The sequence below is a fragment of the Pseudorca crassidens genome, chromosome X, assembly GCF_039906515.1.
Source record: "Pseudorca crassidens isolate mPseCra1 chromosome X, mPseCra1.hap1, whole genome shotgun sequence".
NCBI classification, from domain to species: Eukaryota; Metazoa; Chordata; class Mammalia; order Artiodactyla; family Delphinidae; genus Pseudorca; species Pseudorca crassidens.
In genome coordinates, this window is record NC_090317.1 from 38,626,673 (window position 1) to 38,650,266 (window position 23,594).

The 23,594-nt window shown below is 43.6% G+C and overlaps 1 protein-coding gene across 1 annotated transcript in view; it reads left to right on the plus strand.

Moving 5' to 3' along the window:
- Positions 1 to 709: 709 nt before the first annotated feature.
- The window catches only part of COL4A6 (collagen type IV alpha 6 chain), a 159,656-nt gene continuing 136,771 nt past the window's right edge, over positions 710 to 23,594 (plus strand). Inside the window, exons 1-2 of the mRNA XM_067722692.1 lie at positions 710 to 727; positions 1,785 to 1,868. Coding sequence (XP_067578793.1) covers positions 710 to 727; positions 1,785 to 1,868 — 102 coding nt within the window. The remainder of the gene's footprint in view (positions 728 to 1,784; positions 1,869 to 23,594) is intronic.

The window sequence follows — 23,594 nt, forward strand, 5'->3', positions numbered from 1 at the left end:
CCTTATGAAAACTTGCCTGTCCTGTATACCATAAAGTGGAGGGCAAACTGGAAACTGTACAAAAGCACTTACCATGTCAAAGGCATATAAGAGAGATAAAATATCTTTCATATCAAGAAGGTGTTTGGAATCTAAAATAGCAATATTTTGTCATAGCTCTGCCATCACTACCTTATTACCGAGGTGTTGTGGTGATAAAGGGTTGTGGGAATGTCTAAAGAGATAAGAGACCATCTGAGAAATTCACAGTGCTCCCTGGGAATTAGGAAAAGGTTCACAGTACAAAGAGGCAAGAATGATTAAGTGTGAGGCTGGCTCATAAATATGCCTTTCTCTTTTGAACAAAACAGCCAGCATTAAACAAAAAAGTTGGATGATACTAAATCCATCCCAGAGATAAAGTTCTTATTACAGATAATAGTTAGAATTTATGTGTTGCTTTTTTCCCAAGGTGGGTAGGGTCAGAATGGCAGTTTCCTCATTTTTGAGTCTGCATTGAGACAGAAGACTTAGAAAACACTAAGGCATAAGGGTTAAGGTCAAGGCTTGGGAGTTAGACCTGTGTTCAAATCCCAGCTCCGTGAGGTCATCAAGCATTTTTCACATGCCATCCACTGTTTTAGACATTGGGGTTGCAGTGTTGGACAGCACAGATAAGGTCCCTACTTATATGGAGCTTACGTTCTAACGGGGGGGGGGGGGAGACAGAATGTTTAATGTTGAAAAGGTAACAGTGCTATGATTGGAAGTAACTGGGGGCTACTTTAGGTTGAGTGGTCAGGAAAGGCCTCTCTGAGAATAGACAATTGAACTGAGACTAGGGTGATAAAAAGAGGCCAGTGATCAAAAACATCTAGGGGAAGAGCATTCCAGGCAGAAGTAACAGCTGGGGCAAAGGCCCTGAGGCAGGAACAGGCTTAAGTGTTTAAAGAATAGCATGAATACCAGTGTGATTGAAGCAGAGTGAGCCAGGGAGAGAGTGAGGAGAACAGGTTGGAGAGGGTCAGCACATGTCAGGTCATGCGGGGGACTTTGGAGAAGTTCACCTTGTTATAATCATCATCATAAAACAGAGAAGGTGGGAGTTCCCTGGCAGTCCAGGGATTAAGATTCGGCGCTTTCATTGCCGGGGTCCTGGTTCGTTCCCTGGCTGGGGAACTAGGATCCTGCAGGCCACGCAGCGCGGTCCCCCCCCCCAAAAAAAAAGCAGAGAAGGGAAAAGGAAGTTGGATTGGAGAGTTTAGGGAATAGTGTTCAGTATCACCTGAGAAACTTGGATCTGACTAACTGGGCACAGGGGTTTGAATGCTGTGCTGAAAGTGGGACCCTGAGGAGAACAATTCTGAGGGCAGAGTACAGGGTGGCTATTTTCATCTATCATTACATTTCTGGCACTTGAATTTCTCTCAGGTTCTCTGCTACAGTTGCTGCTTTCTCAATGAGTGCAAATATATAAGTCCAGCGGGGCTTAGGGATACAGCTAGAGTCTATTTCCAGCCCCATGTAAAGAAATGCTGTTGTATTTTGTGGCTGGAATTTCTACCTATGTGGGGAGATGTCACAGTTCCCCAACCAGCTACCAAGCTGGCTATATAGTGAGGTATAGACCTGACCTAAAAGGGTGCTAGCTTAAGATGGCTTTTTATTTCATGGGACTCATGACACCGCCAAGCTGCTCTGATTTATTTCGTTAGGACGAGTGTGGCTAAGGGGTATGCTTCCTGGGCAGCATTGCTTCTTGCTTCACATGGTTCACTTTTTTCTTTTTTTCTTGTTTTTAATAGGGAGAGAAGAAGCCCTATGGAAAGCCATGTGGAGGCCAAGACTGCATTGGGGGCTGTAAATGCTCTCCTGAGAAAGGAGCCCGAGTAAGTTGCTTCCTTCATTGTTGAAAGACAGATAGTCACAGGAGCCGATATCTGAAGTGTGTGTGTTTTCTTTAGAATTAAACTGCTTAGAATTTTCTCTTATGACCTCATGGAACAAGCAAAGTGATGAAGACCAGCTGGAAGGAGCTTTGCTGACTAATGATAGGCAGAACTAGATTAGTCAAAGTCTCTGACGGACCGGGAAGAGGTTTCTTTCATTGACTCAATAGCGAAGTTTCCTCAAAGTTTCATCTGGGGTATTTCCAAAAGGCAATTAAGTTGTGCAGAACCAGATTATGATATGTTTGTAGATGCACATCAATTTTCATAGCTCATTTACAGATAGGCTCTTCCCTACCACTCTGGGGGACAAGTGGTCCAATCGTTATCTACAGACTAGGGATGTGCTTCATCCAAAATCAAGGGTAGCCATAAAGTCCAGAAATATAGGTGACTATACATAAAGAATGATTTATAGATATTATATTAAGGCATAGGACACGTTTCAAAACATTAAGTGATTTATTCAATGTATTGTCCTTTAATAGCCATGACCAGTTCAAATTGTTGTGCAAATTGCAATGAACACAGTGCCTTGATACAGCATTTCTATCAATCCTCGTATATGCATATGTGATGTGTTGCCCCAGATGATTTGTATTTTTGATTTGCACTGAAGAAACCTGCATCTTTAGTATAACTCAGCAAAAGTATTCAAGGGGGGGGATCAATCCATAAAAAAAATAAAATCCTATCTGCGTTTTCAAAATTTATGGCCACCCTGTAGAATTGAGATCTTCCGACTTGCAGCATTGTATTTACACTCTCATCACATTCAAACCAGCCTAAGAGCTTACATTGTCAAAGGAAGGTAGCATAAATAGGTCAACCAAACCCTTAAAAACATAGCCGAACAGGGAACAGAGTGACCACTCTACCTCCTCTTTCATTATTTTCCATTTGCAGTACAGTGAAATGTCAAACTATGCCAGAATTTGAAGGAAAAGTATAAAAAGCCATCTCTTCATCAAAAGGGACCAGACATATTATACATTAAAGGCAGAGACTTAGGGAATCATAAAATATTAGAAAGCGAAGGTATCTTTGTGAGCTTCTCGTCTTATCCACAGATGGTAGAGGAAACAGTCTCTGAAAAGGAAAATGACTTCCCAGGTCACACAGCAGATTGATGACAGATTCAGGCTATTACCTGGGTCTTTTGATTTCTCGCCTATTTACTTTACCCACTGCTGTCTCCCAGGGAAGTCGTGTTCACAACAGCCAGCGAGGCCCACGTTCTTCCTCTGATCTATATCTAGGCAACACTTTAGAAAAAAAATAATTCTACAACAAATATATGAATATGTTCTTAAACAACAGCAAGCAACACAGACAATGCAAAAGTCTCCCTTGATGTTCTCTCGGTCCCACTATTGTCTTCCTGGTCTTTTTCTGTGCATGATCAAAGATAGGTATGAATATGTATAACAATAGTTTCATTTTCTGGGTTTTTTTTCCCCAACTATAATCATAAGTATACTATGCCGTTTTGGGTTGGTTTGTTTGGTCACATAATATGTCCTTAAGATCTTTTCCTCCACCCCAAAGTTTAATCTAGCCATTTGCCTTTTGATGAACACATAGTTTGTTTCCAAATTTTTGCTATTTTGAAAAATGGAAGTGCTACAGTAGAAATCCTTGAACAGTCGTCCTTGTACTCATTTCTAGTGTTGACGCTAAGGATACGAATTACCAGATGTAAGGGTAATGGGCACTTTCAATTTTAAAAGCCAATGACCAATTACCCCACAGAGTATCTATTCAAATTTATTTACGTCAGCATTGTTGTACAAGAGTGCCCATGTTTCTATACCCTTGCCATCACTTGATATTTTTGTTAATATGGGTGAAAATCATCTCAATTCCCAGACTACATGTAAGTTTAAGCATCTTTTCACATATTCATTGCAGGTTTGTATTTCCTCCGTGAATTTCCTGGACATATCCTCTCCCCACTTTCCTAAGGGGTGATTCTTATTGATTTACTTCACCCCTGCAAAGATACAGCAAGTAAAAATGGCCCAAGTGGAAGCAGATGAGATTTGAAGTTTGACACAAAAGGGCATTTCCTGATGGAGCATGAGAGACCCAGCAGCCAGGGAACTGAGAAACAACTCTGAACTGTTTGTGGGGCTGGGGAGCCTTTAAAACTAGAAATTCTTGTATATTCTGAACAGAGGTCAGTCCTACACCAGGCAAACATGCCTACGATGACCTCATTGTTTCACCCCTGGCTGAGATTTTGATCTTTGAAGATAGAAGGCGGTAGATTTCCTCTGTGAGGAGCTCTCATTTGGATTCCAAACATCTGGAGCCCTAATCTGGCTTCTCCTTTGAAAACATGAGTGGTTGAAGGGTCGTGGGATGGAGAAAAATAGAATATCACCGCACAGATTTTTTTCGTCAATATTTAAAAGACTCGGTGTCCACACAGTCAGATATGCTCCTAAAACTTTATTTGTGAAGCCTGAAGTTTCTGGGAACGCTTGTCAAGGTTAGTGAACCAGACCAAGCTGTATTTCATGAGTCAAGAGCAGGAATGTCCTATTTCCCAAGTAGATCAGGAGGCCGGTGCACATGGGGCCGATCCTGTGCACACGGATGCTTGAAGCTGCCCACGCAGCCAGGTCCTTTTTACTCATCTTCCCTACCCTCTCGCGTTCCCAGGGCCAAGCAGGATTGTTTAAACTGGACCCAGCACTGTTGACCCTGCAGGGCAGCCCCTCAGTACCCCTTTTGTGCAGATGTCAGAAAGATTTGAGACTGTTTTCCTTAGCTGAGAAGAGGGCCCCTTTTGGATTTCAAGCTGTTCTCTCCAGCTCTGCGAGCTGGGAGGGGAACGGAACGTTGGTTCACCCCTGAGATATGCTGCAGCCCTTTGCAGGGCCTGCCTCCTGCCTTGGGGAGACATCAAGCACGTAGCTTGCTGGGCAGTGTGTATTTTTCCTTTGCCAAAGGCCTCTTGAACTGATTAAGACATTTACACAACACCTAGCACTCCTGCGCAACTGTGATCCAACCCTTTTGGGCTTTAAGCCATCTCAAACTGATTTCTCGAAGGCATGCCATGCCTGGTAAAAAGCCCTTGCCTAGCGTTGCTGCACTGCTCTGTGCTTTCCAAAGCATCTTTTCCCAGGGTCTGTATCATTATCTGTATGCAACAAATATACTGATAAGTGATTTGCCCAAGGTCACTAGCCTGTCAGCGGCTAAACCTTATTTAGCCTACTTCAGGAGAATGGCAACTTTAAAAAATGACATGCCTAGTAATGTTAAATAAAGGTGTTTCTCCCCCGCCCCTGGACATTTAAATTTGGATTTAATGTTTGACTTCAAGCTTTCTTTCTTGCGGGTAAGTGTTGTTATCTGGAAAAACCATTCTTTCGAGTTGTTCTCTTCCCTGGTTATTTTTTTTTCTTCTGCCATTGGATTGATCAAATCGTTGTAGCTTGACATTTCCATCCCTTGCTCTCTTTTCCCTACTGGATTTGAAAGCTGTCTCTGCATTACCGGCGGGTGTCTGTCTGAGTTGGGAGCAGGCGGGACTGTTTGTTTTGTTCTGAGTCTACTATTCCTTAATAGCGTTTCAGAGTTTTCCCTGTTTTAAGTGTTCTGGTGTTTACATAAAGCATGGAGAGCTCCTGATTAGCCATGCCATCTAAGGGTGCATTATCACAGAGAATCCCAAACCACAGGGAATGTTTGGATTCCCCACCTAGGTAAGGGCTGTTGGCCCCTGTTTTATGGCTGTGGAAGCTATGTCCTAGCTAGAGAGTTTATGAGACTAGCCTGAGTTTCACGAGAAGCAGCCCAGGGTTCTTAATTCCTTATCTCCTGCATCCTGCTGCTTCTCTGTCACAAAGTGTGTTTCCCATGAATTCCAGAGCCCAGATGCATTCACCACCAGCCCTTCAATTTACTCTCCTCCTGCAAACAGCTGGCATTCCCTGTGTCAGCTGACTGGCGCCATGGCTACCGAGAGTACCCAGAGGTGGTTCCGTTTTCTCCTGAATTAGGCAATTCCGGTAAAACATCTTTCTGTTCTCTCTGGGTGCCCTGGCCAGCCACTGTCCTTAGCCTCTCCAGTTCCAAAGCGAAAGCTCATAATGCGCATGACCTCCTTGGGTGGCCGGGCCTTGCTCCAGCTGCCTGCGGATCAGGCGTCTTGCCCCTCTGAAGGCTGGCCTCACTGCTAACGCTGGTCTCCACTAACCTTCCTGTTGCCAAAAACAATGGACATTTTTCATTCTTATCTTCTTTGACTTTGCTGCACGAGACGCCCCCTTGTTTCCTGCAACTCTCGGTTCCCTTGGATTTCATCGTGCTCTTCTCTCCTGGTTCTTTCCTATTCTGATTGGGACTCCCCAGCGTTCTATCCTCATCCTACTTCTCTTCTCACTGTAGGCCTCTCCCAGGGTGGTTTCATATATTCCAGAGATCTCAGCTACCACCCATACGATGATAGATATTCAGTGTCTATCTCTAGTTCAGACCTTTCTCTGTAGCTTCAGATCAGCATTATCAGTTTCTCGCTGGATATCTCTGCTTGGAGTTTCACTGGCACCACAAACATGTATCACACAGAATTCAACCAGCAACTCCCACCAGACATGTTCCTTCCTAAGTCCTACCTATGTCTTCCCCATCTCAGCCCCACCAAGCACTCCATTGCTCAAGCCAGAAACCCAGGAGTCATTCTTGTCTTCTCTTGCTTTTCTCCACCTCCAATTCGTCATCAAATCCCATCTATTTATCTTCTTAAATTGAGCTCAAATCCATCCACTTTTCTCCATACCAATTTTTCTCCAATCCAGGCCTGTATAATCTCTTACCTGAATTGCCGTAATAGCCTCCAGACTGGTCTCTCAACCCCCAGTCCCACTATTTACTGTCCACTTGCCACCCTGCTGTCATCATCTTTCCAAAACATAAATATGATCACAAAACTCTTGCTTAAAATCTCTCAATGGCTCCCCGTAGATCTCACAATAAAATCTTAACTCTAGCAGGCTTACAAAGTCCTCCATGACAGGGCCCTTGACTACCTCTCCAACATTACCTCTCATCACTAGGAGCCTCCCTCTTTGGAAAAAGAAACAAAACAAAACCCTACACATAAACCGAACTATTTATAGTTCACAGAACCTGCTATGTTATTTACTACATTCCAGGTTTTATACCTGCTACTCCCTTTACATGTACTTCCACTTTATATGTACTTCCACTGGCTCTACCCTTTTTCTGCTGACTTGCCTCTCTTTACCCATCCTTTAAAACTGAACACAGACTTCACCTCCTCAGAAGCTTTCCATGATCGAAGGTTATCTACTCTTCTCATCCTTCTTCTCATGCCGAACTACAGCAATCTAATGACTTGTCTGATCTCCACTATCTTATGAATTCCTAAAGGGCAGAGATTTGGTCTCGTTAGACTCTGCAGGGGCAGCAGGCAGTACAGATTGTTTCATGAAGGACTGACCAACCAACCAACCAATTTGGTTGGGTATGGTTCCAGCCCTGCTCTCCTGGATTAGCTCTTAGGTTGCTGTGAAGCAGATGAGAGTCTCTTGTCTAGAGAGGAATCCATTCTGCTAAAAGAAGGCAAAGAGCCAGGGCAGTCATTGCCATATCTTTTTTTAGGTCTTGTTAGCTGTAAGGATCCCAGCTCTTGCCCACACTCTGGTTCCCATAGCTTGCTTTGGGATTTTGCTCTACCTAACTCCTCTGGGGTTTTGACCTTGAAAACCCTGATTGCTTCTTACTCTGTTTTACTACCAGCAATTCGTTCTCTTTCCAAGATGAGGACATTCATGAATAATCGTGAGTGAAAGATAATCACAACCTTTCTTTTTGACATTGATTTCACCCTCCTCTCCACCAAACCTTTTGCTTAAAGCCTCTTAACCTTATGCAAAGTTGATGGTCTTGAGTTTCCCTTGTTCCTCTTCCTTGTGGGGGGAGAGGAAAAGTGTTTGCACAGGGAAGTAGCCACTGGGTGACAGTAGGGGAGGGAAGTAAAAAAAATCAAAGAGCCCTGTGTATTTTAAATATAGTTGTTTGGGTCAAGGATAATTGATGGTAATGTTAAAAGTTAGTGTCTCTGTCCGGAGTCAAGATGCACTCGTAGCCCAGCAGATGTTTGTGGTTATCTTAATCCTCTCTTTGATTATATTGGGACAGTGTGGGATTTATGGAACATATTATCCGTACTAGTGAGGCAGGCTTCTGTTAAAGAGGAGCAAAGGAGCTGGAGGAGGAGATTAATACGCAGCTGTGGAGTCAAGAGCACTGCTTTAGGTAGCCAGAGACCTCAGTGCCATGCCTGAGCTTTGCCAACTGGATGACATTGGGCTGCTGCTTTCCCCTCTCAGCATCCCAGTTTACCAGTCAAAAGAGTGAGGGGTTTGGGCAGGGTGATCTCAAAGAACCCACCAGCTCTGATGATCGAAGTCAGACCCCGTGCTACTGTACCATGACAGTTCCTTGCCCCTCAAGTGTCTTATCGTGCTTTCTAGTGTGGCAGTGAGATACGGAGGCCATTTTTGACAGTGTTCTACCCTCTGGAATGGTGTCTTGGCAGTTGCCTCAGACGTAAATCACTCGCTGTGGCTTTTTACTGCCGATGCTAGAAGCGCCTAACAGCTGAAGTTGCGCCCCTGCAGGAATGTGCCGTGCTCTCCTCCTTGGCCATCTGGCTGGTGTGATCTGAAGAGAGTCACAGGGATGTCGACTCACCACACACCGCCCCCCAAATACCTTCCCTGCCTGGCCTGCCTGCAGTTCTAGCTTTAGAGACATACTCTTCAGGTTAAGCATGGCCCCATCTTTGCATTGCTTGAATAAATTGCATAGGCCTCTCCTCTGGGGACGAGTCGTGTGTACAAATCTTTAGAGACTGCGCAGTTTCCTTGTCCTGCCCTGCTCATCCATATGTCAGAGACATTGGATATCAAGACATGGGTGAGGATCTTGCCTGCTAATGTGTGACGTAGTCTCTCCTCTCCCAGAATCTGCCTTCATCTTCCCTCCACAGATGTACCCTCCTCTCCTCTCCTCTCCTCTCCTTGTTTTTCTCTGGTCTCTAACTTCCTTCTTTCTCCTTCCCGGCTTCCCTCCCTCCGGCTCTAGCGTTTCTAGCTCTCCATCCCTCATTCTCATTTTCCTCACCCAGTTACTGCTGTCTGCTTTCAGTTGCCTCGGAGTGCTTCCTGTGTCACCAGTCCCTGTTTTCTGTCCTCTATGAGCAGGTGTGAAATGATAGCAGCAGGAGATCGGAAAGAGTGGCTGAGATGTACTTACAGAAGCATTGCACTTCTCCAGAGATTCTAAATCTCAAGGCCTGGATCAGTGGTCTCCAAAATTGGTGGGTTTGGGTGGAGGGGGAGGTTGGCACATGCAAATCAGTCCATTGTAAAAATCAGTGTGAAAGGAAATATTACGACTTCTATTTCCATTTAAATTGAAAACATCTAGAAAGAAATTAAGATTTGGATTAAAGCAATGTCATTTATGTAAAGTGCTTAAAACAGTGTATAGTACACCAAGTGCTATCTAAATATTAGCTATTATTAGCACTACTATTAAGCCTTTCAAATATGCAATACACGTATTGTCACTGGCACCCTCTGTTGCATATGCTTTGTAAGGTATTCTGAGGGAAGAATGGGAGCCCACAGGTGGAAGGGTTGACCCTGGAGCCCTTACTTTTTTTTTTTTCCTCTATGTATACCAGAGGTATTGCTACCTCCTTGGGCCCAGTTAAGCAGATTTACGGATTATATTATCTAACTACATTAACCCTCACAAAATGGACAAGTGTCTTAAGAAGATTCCTGCAAATAAACCATGTATTGAAGATAATACCAATTGCGCTTCCCTGGTGGCGCAGTGGTTGAGAGTCCGCCTGCCGATGCAGGGGACACGGGTTCGTGCCCCGGTCTGGGAGGATCCCACATGCTGCAGAGCGGCTGGGCCCGTGAGCCATGGCCACTGAGCCTGCGTGTCCGGAGCCTGTGCTCCGCAACGGGAGAGGCCACAACAGTGAGAGGCCTGCGTACCGCAAAAAAAAAAAAAAAAAAAAAGATAGTACCAATAATGTAAGCACATGAAAATGGCAGCGCTCACACTTCTCTTACTACTTGAATGAGTTTTTCCATCAGCCTCATCGTGAGGTAAAAAGCACAGCAACCTAATCATACCTGACAAGAAGTCAGCAAAAAAGTAATGATGCAAGAATAATCAAGAAGACTAAATGAAATATGGATTTATACCCATTCTCAGTAATGAAAGATCTTTCCCTAAGTGTATATGGTGCCTTGAAATATTAGCTAATAATACAATGAACAAGACATTTGACATGCTATTTATTTCATCTTTAGCTCATCCTTTTACATTTTCTATTTATTGTGTGCATTTCATAATATATGTGTAGGTACATATATATGCAGAGTAGGACATGTATATAATTTATATAATCATTAATAATATAGTGTGTATATATATAAAGTATGCTCTCATTTGTGTGTGTGTGTGTGTGGTACGCGGGCCTCTCACTGCTGTGGCCTCTCCCATTGCGGAGCACAGGCTCCGGACGCGCAGGCTCAGCGGCCATGGCTCACGGGCCCAGCCGCTCTGCGGCATGTGGGATCTTCCCGGACCGGGGCACGAACCCGTGTCCCCTGCATCGGCAGGCGGACTCTCAACCACTGCGCCACCAGGGAAGCCCTGCTCTAATTTTCTTTTAACTGAAAAGGGTGTGCAATCAGAAAGACTTGGAAACCACCGGCCTAGACCATACTTAAAATAGATGGGACCCACGAGCAGAGGCAAAAGAACTTGAGATGAGATAATAAATGAGATAAGAAAAAGAATAACTGTCCCCAAATCTCTTGTTCTTTCCCTATCGAACAGCCATGCCACCAACTTTAGAGCCTCACCTTGACAACTTTATATAAAATAAAGCAATGGATATCTCAGGAGCTGGGAGAGGTGAGACAGCAAAGAAATTTAAAAATCATAAAATCTCAAGCCTGGGAGGTTGGATCCAAGCCTCAAGTGGCATATCGTGGTTTCTAAACCATGCGTGTGAATGCTCTTTCCCTCTCTTTAAACGTGAAGACTTTTAGAAGAAGCCATTTCAGAGAGGGTAAGAGACTTTCCCAAGGTCCCTTGCGAGTGGCATAACTGAGATTTGAACCAAGTATTCTATCCCCCTGCTCAGCGTTCTTTCCACCATGTCAAATGGCCTCTTAATTTCATGGCCATAATCAGCTGAGCTCATCTTGATTAGATTGTCCTGAATGGAGGAATACTTGTAGTGGAGAAGAAAAAGATGCCAAGAAGATGTAGACCAGATCTCAGCAAATCAATCGTCCTTTCCCTGCCCCAGTGAGAAGTAAGCCCTGACCATGTGTATAGCATCTGTTTATATCCTTGTCTGGGTTTTAAAATGTTTTCCTAATATCCCTGTCTTTTAAAAGTCACAGGAACTGAAATCCGTGCATAAGGAAAGCCTGGTTTTCATCTGTGATTACACAGATGAAAGTTTTGTGAGGTGTCACATCAGTTTTTGCAGCTCTGATACAGGTCTGTCCCTTTATGTAGGCCACTCGCTGTATGGAAGTTCTCTGCAATGGAGTTAGAAATGTGTGGAGATGGAACTACCAAGTATATGTCAAGGAAATAATATGGTGTCTGTTCTGAGAAGACTTGCATTAATGGAAGTCTTCCAAGAATGTTTAACAAAATTAATTGCATGGCATCTCTCTTAAGCTATAGAAGTCGATGGGAAAAAATGTGCATTGCTTTGCAGAAATTTACCTCACTGTCGTCTTTTCAAAAGAGCTTTGATTTTAACACATAAGGCAAATGCCAATTATTTAGTGACCACCTTTACTTATAGAGGTAGAGGTCCTAGACTATGTTCTGCATTTTGTTTTTCTCATTGTGTTGCATCAGGTTCAAACCCACTACACAAACATTTAAGGAAACACTCTGGGGGGGGCGTGCAGGCACTCCGGAGAATGCAGACATATCACAAGCACCAGAGTTAGGGAGACTACACACATACACACATACACACACACACACACACCACAGCCAGCAGCAGCCCTTAACTACACAGCACTACATCATCTGATTGGAAGTCTGAGTGCCAGAGAGCACAAGTCCTCAAAAGGAGGTATTGGTATAGACTGGAGTGATTAAACAAACTATTTTTTAAAATATTATGACAAAAATGTTTCTTTAGGAAGATTAATTTGATGGGGGCTGTACAGAGTGGATTAGAGTGAGAGACATGATAGGTGGATAGAATGCTCTCTATTTTTAGAGGTTAAGTGGCATGTCCAAAATCCCCTAGCACAGCAGAATGGAAACTTTGCATTTTCTGCTGCTCAGATTCTATCTTTCTTAAATGATTCTCTCCAACCTTGAACACACGCAGAGATGCATACACATTCAAACAGTGATTTGACGATGAAGGCTCGTCTTCATTGAAGGTATCACCTTTTTGTTTTTTATGAACTGAACGATGGTACTAGTTCCTTTCCACCACATTCCTCTAACTCCTTGGAAACCAGTATCCCCATTGGTTAGTCTCTACTGATCCCAACTGAGGAAAACTCATCCCCAAACCAAGTGGAATCAGCAGCACTGAAGTGACCTTATTTTGATTACAGAGAGGACAGTAAGGTGCTTCTCTCCATCACATGCTAAAAGCTCCTACAGTTACTACAATGCCCAGTGAGAAAGGCCACCTCAGTGGGTTCTGAAAGAGCATCTGTTTCCTACTTGATGCATTTTGTTGTGGGAGTTATGAGTGAAAGGTGGGGTTTGAGGAATCATGAAAGAAGGAAGGCACTGGTTCACATAAGACAGATCTTAAAGCTTGATCAGCGGAGAAATCTACAGAATACCTTAGAATGGTTCCCTTATCCTGGTCCTACCAGCTAGGACCTTAGCAGGCTCTGTGGACTTAACTAAGCACTCGGCTTTGCTATGACAGCTTTTACAGTTTTTACAAGGTTAGTTTTACTCCTTAATTTTTGAAAACCCAGAGGAAACAAGGTTCGTTCCTTTAGACCCCAGGAAGATTAATGTATATGTTTGGTTATCAGCCATATCAAAGAAACCATGGTCTCTGGCCCTGTACATGTCTTTTCTAGTTCAAGTAATTGGAGCAACTTGGCATTCCACTGCTTTGGTTGGGTTCCTTCTTGGGGTTGACACCAGTCAGTGGTTGCTGCCCCCTTCACATGTTGCTGCGGGAATGCCAGTAAAGCTCTGAGCAAAGCAGGGAGCTGTGGAGAAACAGGCTGTGAGGCCCTGAATGGAATGAGGGGTAACCAGGGTTCAGGAGCCAGGTTTCCCCAGAGAGAGACAAAAAGAAAGCAAACAAAAGGAAGAGACAGGTCTAAACAGGCTCCCCAGACAGGGCCCCTGTGCTGTAAGAACAGAGCCTTAAACTTCACAAAGCTCAGGAAGGGAGGGGAGCCAGGGGTTAAACACAGCCTTTGCAATTCAGTTGAAGAATGATTAACTGAGCACACACAGAAAAGCCACACGTGTCCATATAGAGCAACATTTGTTATTCTTAAAACCAGCGCAGACACTCCATGAATTTAAAAACGTACCTAAAGCTGTACATCCACAGAGACATTAGTATTGATCCCCAGAAACCCCAAGGGTACCACCCCTCAGAAACAGACTCAGAGAGGCTCAGCAGCGCAGAAATACCGGGAGTCCCACCATGCCTAACAGAGGGCTGGTTTTTGAGGCATGTGACAGAGCTTAATGCCTGATGAATCCAGTCCCGGCACCTGGGGCCAAGGTTCCAATGACTGGCACCGGAGTAAGACACACGAATCTCTCTTTGAGTTTACCTTCCAAATCAGGCCCAAGCCTGGCTATAGCTAAGAGCAGGATGGAAGCCAGTCTCCTCCCGCCCGTGTGAAATGAGGGGCCGGGCTTGAAGGCCTCCCAGGTCCCTTGGAGGAAGCAGAGCAGGCGCTGTAGCAGAGCCCCTGCCCCCTCGTCTCCCCCAGGCTCCTCGACAGCCTAATGACAAGCCGCCCCCAGGCCCCAGTGTCCCAGATCCCTGAGGGGAAGCTCATCGCCCGCCCGCCTGCCCGGGAGTGGCACGGGCTCCTCGCGGGGTCCCCAGAAGCCCCCACTCCCCGAGGGCCCCGAGCCAGCACCCACTCCCACACCCAGTCCGCCCCCGGCGCCCGGAGGCCGGGTCTCCCAGGGGGCCACTCAGCTCGCTTCGCAAGGCTGCCTCCCAGGGGAGGAGGACCGGCCGGGAGGAGACACACAACTTCCTCCGCAGCCAGAGGGGGAGGCCCGGGGCGGCCCTGAACCACCGACCCGCCGCCCCACCGCGTTCACGGCCCAAACCGAGGGGCCGCCGGGCCTTAGCCATGGAGAAGCCAGTCGGGAAGAAGCAAACACGGAAACAAACACAACCTGGGAACTGTGGACCAGCTTCCAAACTGAAAGTCCTCAAATATACCTTGGCCGCCCCCTCGCAAAAAAAGCATTTGCCTCATGAGAAAACCTAGGCACTTAGACTGCAGGATGGCAGAGCCAGAGCACCTCGGGGGATCATGTCGTCCAACCGTTTCATCTTACGTATGGGGTCCATAGTGTGGAAGAGACTTAAGCTCCAAGGAGTTTTCCTTGATTATGAAGGCCAGGGGTGTGTGTACTGAACCATGGAACTTGTGAGCAGGAATGCCCTTAACCCAGTGACCAGATATTCTTCCCACTTCCCAGGGATTCACAGGTACGCAGAACAGGGTAGGGGAAATTTCCCATTTTGGTAGTACAAGAAAGTACAGTGGTTGAGAGCACAGGTTTTGGAGGCAGATAAGCCCATCTTTTAAGACCTGGCTTTATCAATTACTAGATGTGTGGTCTTTACCCAGTGATTCACAACCAGGGGCAGTCTTGCCCCCCAGGGAACATTTGGCCAGGTACGGAAACATTTTTGGTCACCATTATTGGTGGGGTGCTACTGGCATCTAATCAGTAGAGGACGGGGATGCTGGTAAACATCCTACAATGCACAGGACAGTCCCTCACAACATGGAATTATCTGGTCCAACATGTCAAGAGTGTCAAGGTTGAGAAATCCTGTGTTAGGCAAATGACTTAACCATTCTAAGCTTTAGTTTCTTCATCGGTGACCTGGAGTATTAGTACCTATCTCACAGGGTTGTTATAATATATAGACTAAAACATATAAAGCCATTAGCATAGCGTCTGGCACAAAGTAAGTGCTCTACTAATTATTAGCTATTAGTTCCCCAAACCCTCCATTAACTCCACCTTCTCTTATAGCTACTGCCCTGTATCTCTGTTCCTCTTACAGCATAACTCATTGAAATAGTTGTTTATACTCAAAATCTCCACTTTTCACATTCTCTCTCGAACCTACTCTAATCAGGCTTTCTTTGCCACCACTCCTTTCTTATAAATGTCACCCGTGACATCCACTTTGTTAATTGCAACGACCGTGTCTCAGTCTTCATCTTACTTGACCTGCCATCAGCATTTGAAATGGCTTTTCACTCCCTCTTTCTTGAAAAACTTTCTTTGCTTGGCTTCCAGGACACCACTCCTTTGATTCTCCTCCTACCTCACTGTAGAAAGCTTTGCTCCAAGAGGAGGAGGACTTGGTCTGGTTTGTTTTGTTTTGTTGAATGAATAAAGTAATGAATAATATTTATTTTAAGGATTAAATGAGATCATGTATGTAAAGTGATTAGCACACATCAAGCACTTAACAACCGGTCACTGTTACCAGTACTACTACAACTATTACCACTGATGTTATTGCTATTATTATCCTTCTCCCCTACTGGGCTATGAGCCTCGAGCACGGATTAACGTTTAGCTTTATTCAATAGCAGGGTATATATCCAAATCTGGGTATATATCCAGAAAACAGTTTGCTCTGGATGAGAGTACTTGATGAGGGCACGAGCCTAGAGCAGGACCTTAGAGGAGAAATAGGTTTGGAAGAGCTTGATCGGGGGTGGGGGTGGGTGGCTAGAGTCTCATGGGAACAGGCATCCAGAAGGGAGTCACATCTTAGCCATTTCCACTCCCCTCTTCATAAATGATGAGACCATAAAAGGTAGGGAGTAGCAGTTCTCACCCATTAATCATCTCAATTCCTCCTCTCCCAAGTATGGGGGAGAAGTGGGACTGTGACCAAATGTTAGCATGAACAGAGCTTATCTGTTGGACTTGACAGAGTAAAAAGCAACATAAATTCACTTGACTCACAGTACTGGTTGCACTTCATTTTCAGTCATCTTGAACTTTGAGCAACTTTGTACACTAATCAGCTCCTATTAGCATCTGTACAAATTTGCAAGTGGCGTTTATGTTAGCCTGAGGATTTGGCTCCTTAGGGATAGCCATTAGAAAAAGTACATAACCCAAATTTTATTAGAAAACTTGTGAACACTCAAAACATCTATTAAGTGTTGCTGATCATTGTAATAACATAATTTGTCAGCATTTTAGTGAAAATGAGGTAATAACCAAATAGGCTATTTGAACCAAGATTCTCTTTTCCATTAAAAATGGAATGACTGGTTTTTATAATATTCATGCCATTAACTACTGCCAACTGTGGCATTAAGTAATGACTAGCCTTTCCTTTCTTTCCTTCACCACCTACTCCAAACGAAATGTCCGTAGCTTGGACCCTAAGAAATGCTATTAAATAAAACCCATATGTTTTCAGTCCCTGACCATCTAAAACCTACACCCCTGCTCACTTGCATTGCATTATAGCCCATGTGCAGTAACCAACCTGCTTTACAGATGGCTCAGCCTATCTGTAACTTGCCAGATGGGACCTGGCCAAGTGCAGAGAAAAATTGCAACCTGGTTTACATTAACAACCGAAGACTTTTTTTTTTAATCCACAAAACTCTAACCATTGACTTCAAAAGGAATTATGGTAATACAACTTTATTTTCAAATCAGCATTAATTTTCTTTGGGTTTGAACTTGCCATCAACTCAGAGATCTTCTAAAAATTAACTTAGTTTCTAAATTTTCTAAACCTTTTCAACAGGCTTGTTTTTTTAAGCCTTCCAGTAGGTGCTGAATAAATACACAAGTGACATACAAGTGACATAAAGGCCACCATGATTTTCCAACTGGCTGTGCTGTTGGTGACTTCTGGCAGCTCTACTATTATTTGTCAAAGACCCTCCAATACCCATCTGGGCCCACAGATAGCCAAGGCTCCTGAAAGAAGTGTTGATAGAGCCCAAGGGGGGAAGTTGTAATTCATTCTGGAAAGGTGACCCAGCTGCCCGAGTCCCCTGAGCCCTCTATAGATGCCAAATGAGCTCCTAGCCTAGTAGTCCCATCTGTGATCTAAATGTGTCCAGAAACCACCCACTCATCTCCTCATGTCGACTAATGTGCTCACAGAGACATATTTTTCCTACTAAGATATAGACATTGCTTTCAGAGCTGTCCGAGGAAATGATTGTCATCTTTTTCATGGTCGCCGTCATAAAAGTGATAACACATAACAACGAGATAATAATAGTTGTCACCACTTATGAAGTATTTACTATGTGCCAGGCATTGTACTAGGTATTTTACGTATGTTGTCTCAATACTTTAATGAGATATAAATATCATACCAGAAAGCTAACCCTTTGAAAGAGTACAATTCAGTGGTTTTTAGTACATTCACAAGGCTGCCCAAAACCATCACAACTATCTACTTCCATTACATTTCATCACCCTGTCTCATTTAATTTTCACAATAGCCATGGGGAGTAAGTATTTATTTTAAACACCATGTTACAAATGAGAAAACAAAGATTTAGTGAGGTTAAGTGATTTACCAAGTTCCCACAGCATGTAAGAACTGAGAGTTCTTTCATGTGGAACTGAGAGTCAAAGGCAGATCTCTCTGGGCCCCAAACCCATATATCTCTTTCTATCCCCTTGATGGTCCTTTATTTGTACCATGGTCCATTATCGGTTCCACCAACAGGGACACTAAAGGGAAAAGTCGTAACTTTCTTATTTCTCTCTTCCACTTCTTGCCCTCCTCTCCTTTATCCCTCGTGGGATTAATGGCTTTGGTATCCCTAGCAACCACCCTCCTCCTGCTCACACCGCCTTCATATACATACTAATATACAGCACACAGTTCCCCTGTCAAAATCTCTTCTCAGCTAGTGACTTGACTTTGCATTGAAGGTCTAAAAGACTTATAAAACTTTAATTTGTTATACTCTCTTAGGCCTACTTTTGTTTAACAGTAAGCCATCATTTAGCATAGTGATAAGAACAAGACTTATTTTTTATCTTCTGGCTGCATTGGGTCTTCATTGCTGCGCGCAGGCTTTCTCTAGTTGTGGCGAGCGGGGACTACTCTCCACTGTGCGGGAGCTTCTCATTGCGGTGGCTTCTCGTTGCAGAGCACGGACTCTAGGCGTGCGGGCTGCAGTAGTCGTGGCATGGGGGCTCAGTAATTGTGGCCCGCGGCCTCTAGAGTTCAGGCTCAGTAGTCGTGGCACACAGGCTTAGTTGCTCTGCAGTATGTGGGATCTTCCCGGACCAGGGCTCAAACCCGTGTTCCCCTCATTGGCAGGCGGATTCTTAACCACTGCGCCACCAGGGAAGCCCTGAAGAAAACTTTTGACGTCAAGCTTAGATTTTAAGTTCCAGTCTGGTTTCCCCATGCTAAATGTGTTACTCTGGGCAGTTCACCCCTGTGAGTGTCAGTTTCCTCAGCTGTAAAATGCAAATAATAATAATAATAATACATGCGGGACTTCCCTGTCAGTCAAGTGATTAAGACTCCACACTTCCAATGCAGGGGGCGTGGGTTCAATCCCTGGTTGGGGAACTAAGATCCCACACGCCACGTGGAGTGGCCAAAAAATAATAATGGTACACACGCATCACAGGCCTGCTATGAGGGCTAAATGGCATATACACGCTAAATGTATAATGCAATGCCTTGAAACAGAGTACATGCTCAGTAAATGGCAGTAGTTATTTTGGTGGCTTCAGTGGGTGGGTAGAATGCAGAATTATAGAGCACACATTAAGATATATGGCCTAGAATCTCTCTAGACTGCAGGCCCACAGGGCAAATGTTGATTAAAAAAAGCATTTATTATGCAAGGAAATGAATGATAGTTTGCCAGGTAGTATACCAATCAAGTTAAATAGTTCCTGCAAACTCTTGCCAGGTTAATCAACTAAAAGCATAAAGATCCCTTCTGGCATTAAATCTCTGGTTGCTTTCCTCACAGCAGTCACAGCATTTCCCTGTTGTCATCAAAAAGCAAAACTTGACCTGGAAGATATTGAGCACAGCCAGGAGTGGCACAGTGTCCAGTTGGGTCTGACCTGCCTGAGGAGATCAGGTAGTCCTGGCAGACCCATGTGGTTGGATAGAGGTCAAAGGCCCAAATATAGCTGAGAGTATAACCCATGGGCTATTTTAGAGTTAGCAGGTTAAGATGAGAATCTGGAATAGAGATTTCAAGCAGGGTTATCAGGATAGGCTTTTTAAGTCAATTTCAACATCCAATCCGAACAGGAGCAGTCAGCAAAGGTCCAAAGAGCAGGGTGCCCCAACACAATCCAGGAGCAAATACCAGAGACCCAAACTTGACCCACGAGCATAGTTGCCATTATTTATTTACCATATAAACAGACACTTTGCTAAGGGCTTTACTGTGTATTCATTATCTCATTTAATTCTTACCCCTATCTTATAAGGGTAAGTAGCATTATCTTCCCCATTTTAAAAGTTAAGGAAACAAAGGATCATAGTGCTGGAAAGTGGTGAAGCTGGGATTAAATCCCAGATCTGTCCAACATACATGCCCTCAACCACTGCATCATATGAATGCCTCCCCAAACACTATAGTACTGCTGGTTACCAGAGGCCACACACTTGGAGACTTAGGCACAAGGATAAAATGATCCTAGCGATAAAGCTGACTCGCTGCTTAGCCAGAGAATTATTGAACTTGGGGTCATGGTTTTTTCTACTTTGTGGTAGGAAGAATATGCTGAGGGTCTGAGGTGGGGCTGAGAGTATCAGTATCAGAGACGTTGTCTTAACTGCCTCATATATTCTAATTTTCAGTGGTCACAAATAGAATAATAGCTTCTATCACTCTACCTTTAAATTTCTTATCTGCTTCCCTTGATCTATAAAAAAAAATATGACAAGCAGGAGGAGGTGGCTCTTTGTCCCCTAAAGAGCTATGTAGCCTTCTGGTAAATTAAATGACAACAATTCTTCTAAAAGGTGGCCCCATTTTGCAAGGATGGAGTCTGGGTGCTACAGAAATAGGCTCAGAAGGAAAGCGCTGAAGACTGTGGTAGATGGGTGGCCTCTGTTGGAAACCACCTTGCTCTTTTTGGAGGGTGGAGATAATACTGTGAACTACCTCTGAATGCTTTCTTCCCTCTAGTGGTCAGTGGAAGGAGGAAAGAACGGTGGTATAAGCGGTGCCCACTTTTTACTGTAAATGCAATCCTGGAAATAACATCCGAAGAAGATTACTTCCTTAAAGAATAATGCTATAATTGGAGCTATGTTTCAAACCAAGGATACTATATCAAATAAATTTAAAATATGACCAACAATTTCTCATATTAGCAAAGATACTTACAGTAGGACTATAATAATTCCAAATAATAAAATTAAGGCTTGTGCCTTATAATGGACACAGGTACAGTCTACATAATGATTATAAAAGGGATCCCTGCTGTATCATTCTTTTTTCATCTAATTATAAAATGCCACCTAAAATAAACAATACAATATACATTGACTAAACTTTTTATTCACAATTTTTTCACCTTCTTAGATGTTAACTTTAAAGTGCTTTCCAAAGTAATCTAAGTTCTTTCCACAGAGCCATTTATAAAATGAAGTTCCACAATCACCCAGATACTGTTCAAACAATTTCCAAATGCGTCTTCCAAATTAATGCTGCCAATTTCCCTTCCCAATTAATCCTCTCTGCATTTTGGCAATGTGTATCAATAGCCTTAAAAATGTTCACAGCCTTTGACACAGTAATTCCACTCTTACAAATGTAATTGAAGGAAATAAAGCAGTACAGAAAGATTTATGAATGAAGATATTTGTCAGAGCCCTATGTATAACGGTAAAAAGTGGAAAAAGCCTAAATGTCATACAGTAGGGGAATGGTTAAGTAAAGAAATATGGTATATCCCTTGCAGTGGAATAATGTAGTCGATGATAAGATATTTCTTTGAAGAATCTTTAATGACTTGGAAAAATGCTTATGATATAATGTTAAGTGGGAATTATGGGCAACAAGTATTTGTACAGTATGATCTCAAGTTTGTAATGATGATAATTATAATATATATCTAACTGTAAAAAAAAATACTGGAAGAACATACACCACAAAATTAGCAGTGGTTATCACCAAGAGGTAGAATTGTGGGGGAAATTTTGGACAGGCAGAGGAAGAAGAGCCCACAAAAAAGACTGAGAAAGTATTCCTAAATAGGATGCTAATGAGATCTGAAGGAATGAGGAGATAGCTAGGTAGCAGAGCTAGGTGGGTTTTCTTGGGAAGAGGCCTGGATCTATTCTGTGAACGAGAGGGTGGACTCAAGTAGGGTGACCAATCATCCTGGTTTATCCAGGACTAAGGGGTTTCCCAAGATGTGGGAGTTGAAGTGTTAAAACTGGGAAATTTCTGTGCACACTGGGATGCATTAGTCACCCAGACTCAGCAAACTGAGGCCGGTAGATGGGTAGTGTCATGACCAAAGTCACACAGGAAGCAGAGCACTGGGCTGGGAATTCAAAGGGCTTAATTCTACTCCCTATTTATTTATTTATTTATTTTTGCGGGCCTCCCACCGTTGTGGCCTCCCGTTGTGGAGTACAGGCTCCGGACGCACAGGCTCAGCGGCCATGGCTCACGGGCCCAGCTGCTCCGCGGCATGTGGGATCCTCCCGGACCGGGGCACAAACCCGCGTCCCCTGCATCGGCAGGCAGACTCCCAACCACTGCACCACCAGGGAAGCCCTACTCCCTATTTTGCTGCCTCTTAGCAAGATACTTAATTTCAGTCTTAGTTATGGCTATACACACTTACCTTGTTTGCTCACCAGCTTGTTCTGCAGACTATATTCAATTATTCGCAAATACAAGGGATTATCAGTAATAATAAACATGTATTAGGCACACACTACATCGCTTTGGGGCACAATTCTAAGATTAGGAGAGTATTAATAATTCCAAATTTGTAGAATTTTGAAGTCTTAGTGAGATTATATTTCTAAATAAATTAATACAATGCTTGTCTTCTAGTAAACACTCATTAAACATTAGCTCCGGTGATTATATGTGACTCATTATATGTCTCAACTTGAAAAGACAGATACGAGAATCCCCTAAAAGTACTATCCATGAGATAGTACTTCAATTAATACTCCCATTTTACAGATGGGAAAATTGTGGCTCAGAGAGGTTAACCGCCTTGCCTAAGTGTATACAGTCAGTAAGTGATAGCGCCATTTGTCCCCTGGTCCAGCACTCTTTTTCCACTTTATTAAATTGCCACCCAGTCAAAAGCCTTTTGGCTTTTTTTGAGAACATTGGCAACAGTTTTTTTTCTTTCTACTGTAGACAACCTTCTTCTTACGTACATCTTCAGTTTAGTCAAAGCCTACTCTTAGGCCAAATAGAGGACACCAGGGAACAATCTATGGGATATTTGTTAGCAAGCCTCAGAGAACTTCAAGATTCTTTAGTAAGGCTGTAAACCAATTACAAGGTCTGCAAGACACTTCTCATACAGTAAGGCTGAAAGTCAGTAGTGTTCTGGTGAATGTTTAGCCACTGGCTCTGGGAGAGGGAGTAGAGGGACCCTGATTTGTAGCATGTGCAGACGTCATGTCGTAAATATTTCCACCAGGCCTGATTTCAAACTACCATTGTGATTGGCTTCTGTGAACCAATGCTAGCCAGTACAAGCCAAGGCAGACCAGTTCCAATGCACCACTAAAAGCAGAATACCAACTTTGAATCAGTTGCTTTCCTGAGCGTATATAAACTCAGTGAGAATTCAAGTATGGGCATTATTCAAGGAGCTTGGTTTTAGTATGTCAAAAAGGGAGGGGGAAGGGAGTATAAGTTAATGGGTTAGGATCCAGCCGGTGAGATAATTTAAGGCAAGGCCCAGGGGAACAGAGGAGCTTCTGGTTACTGCCTGCAAGTCCAGGTCTGGCCATTCATGAAACCTCTCAGTAAAGCCAAAGCTAACACCTGTCATAGGAATGAGAGAAACTTTTTTTGTCCCTGCTTGTCAAGCTTTTCATTTTCCCACCAACTTTCTATTTTGAACATTTTCAAACCTTCAGAAACGTTACAAGAGTAGAACAATGAGCGCCCACATAGCCTTCACCTAGATTTACCAATTCTTAATATTTTCCCACATCTACTTTATAACTCTATTTTTATGAACTATTTGAGAGGTATTTGCAGATATCTTGACTCTTCACCCCTAAATACTTGAGTAGGAGTCTCCTAAGAACAAGGGCACTATCCTATATAGCTACAATATAGTCATCACACTCAGGAAATACAACTCTGATACCACAGA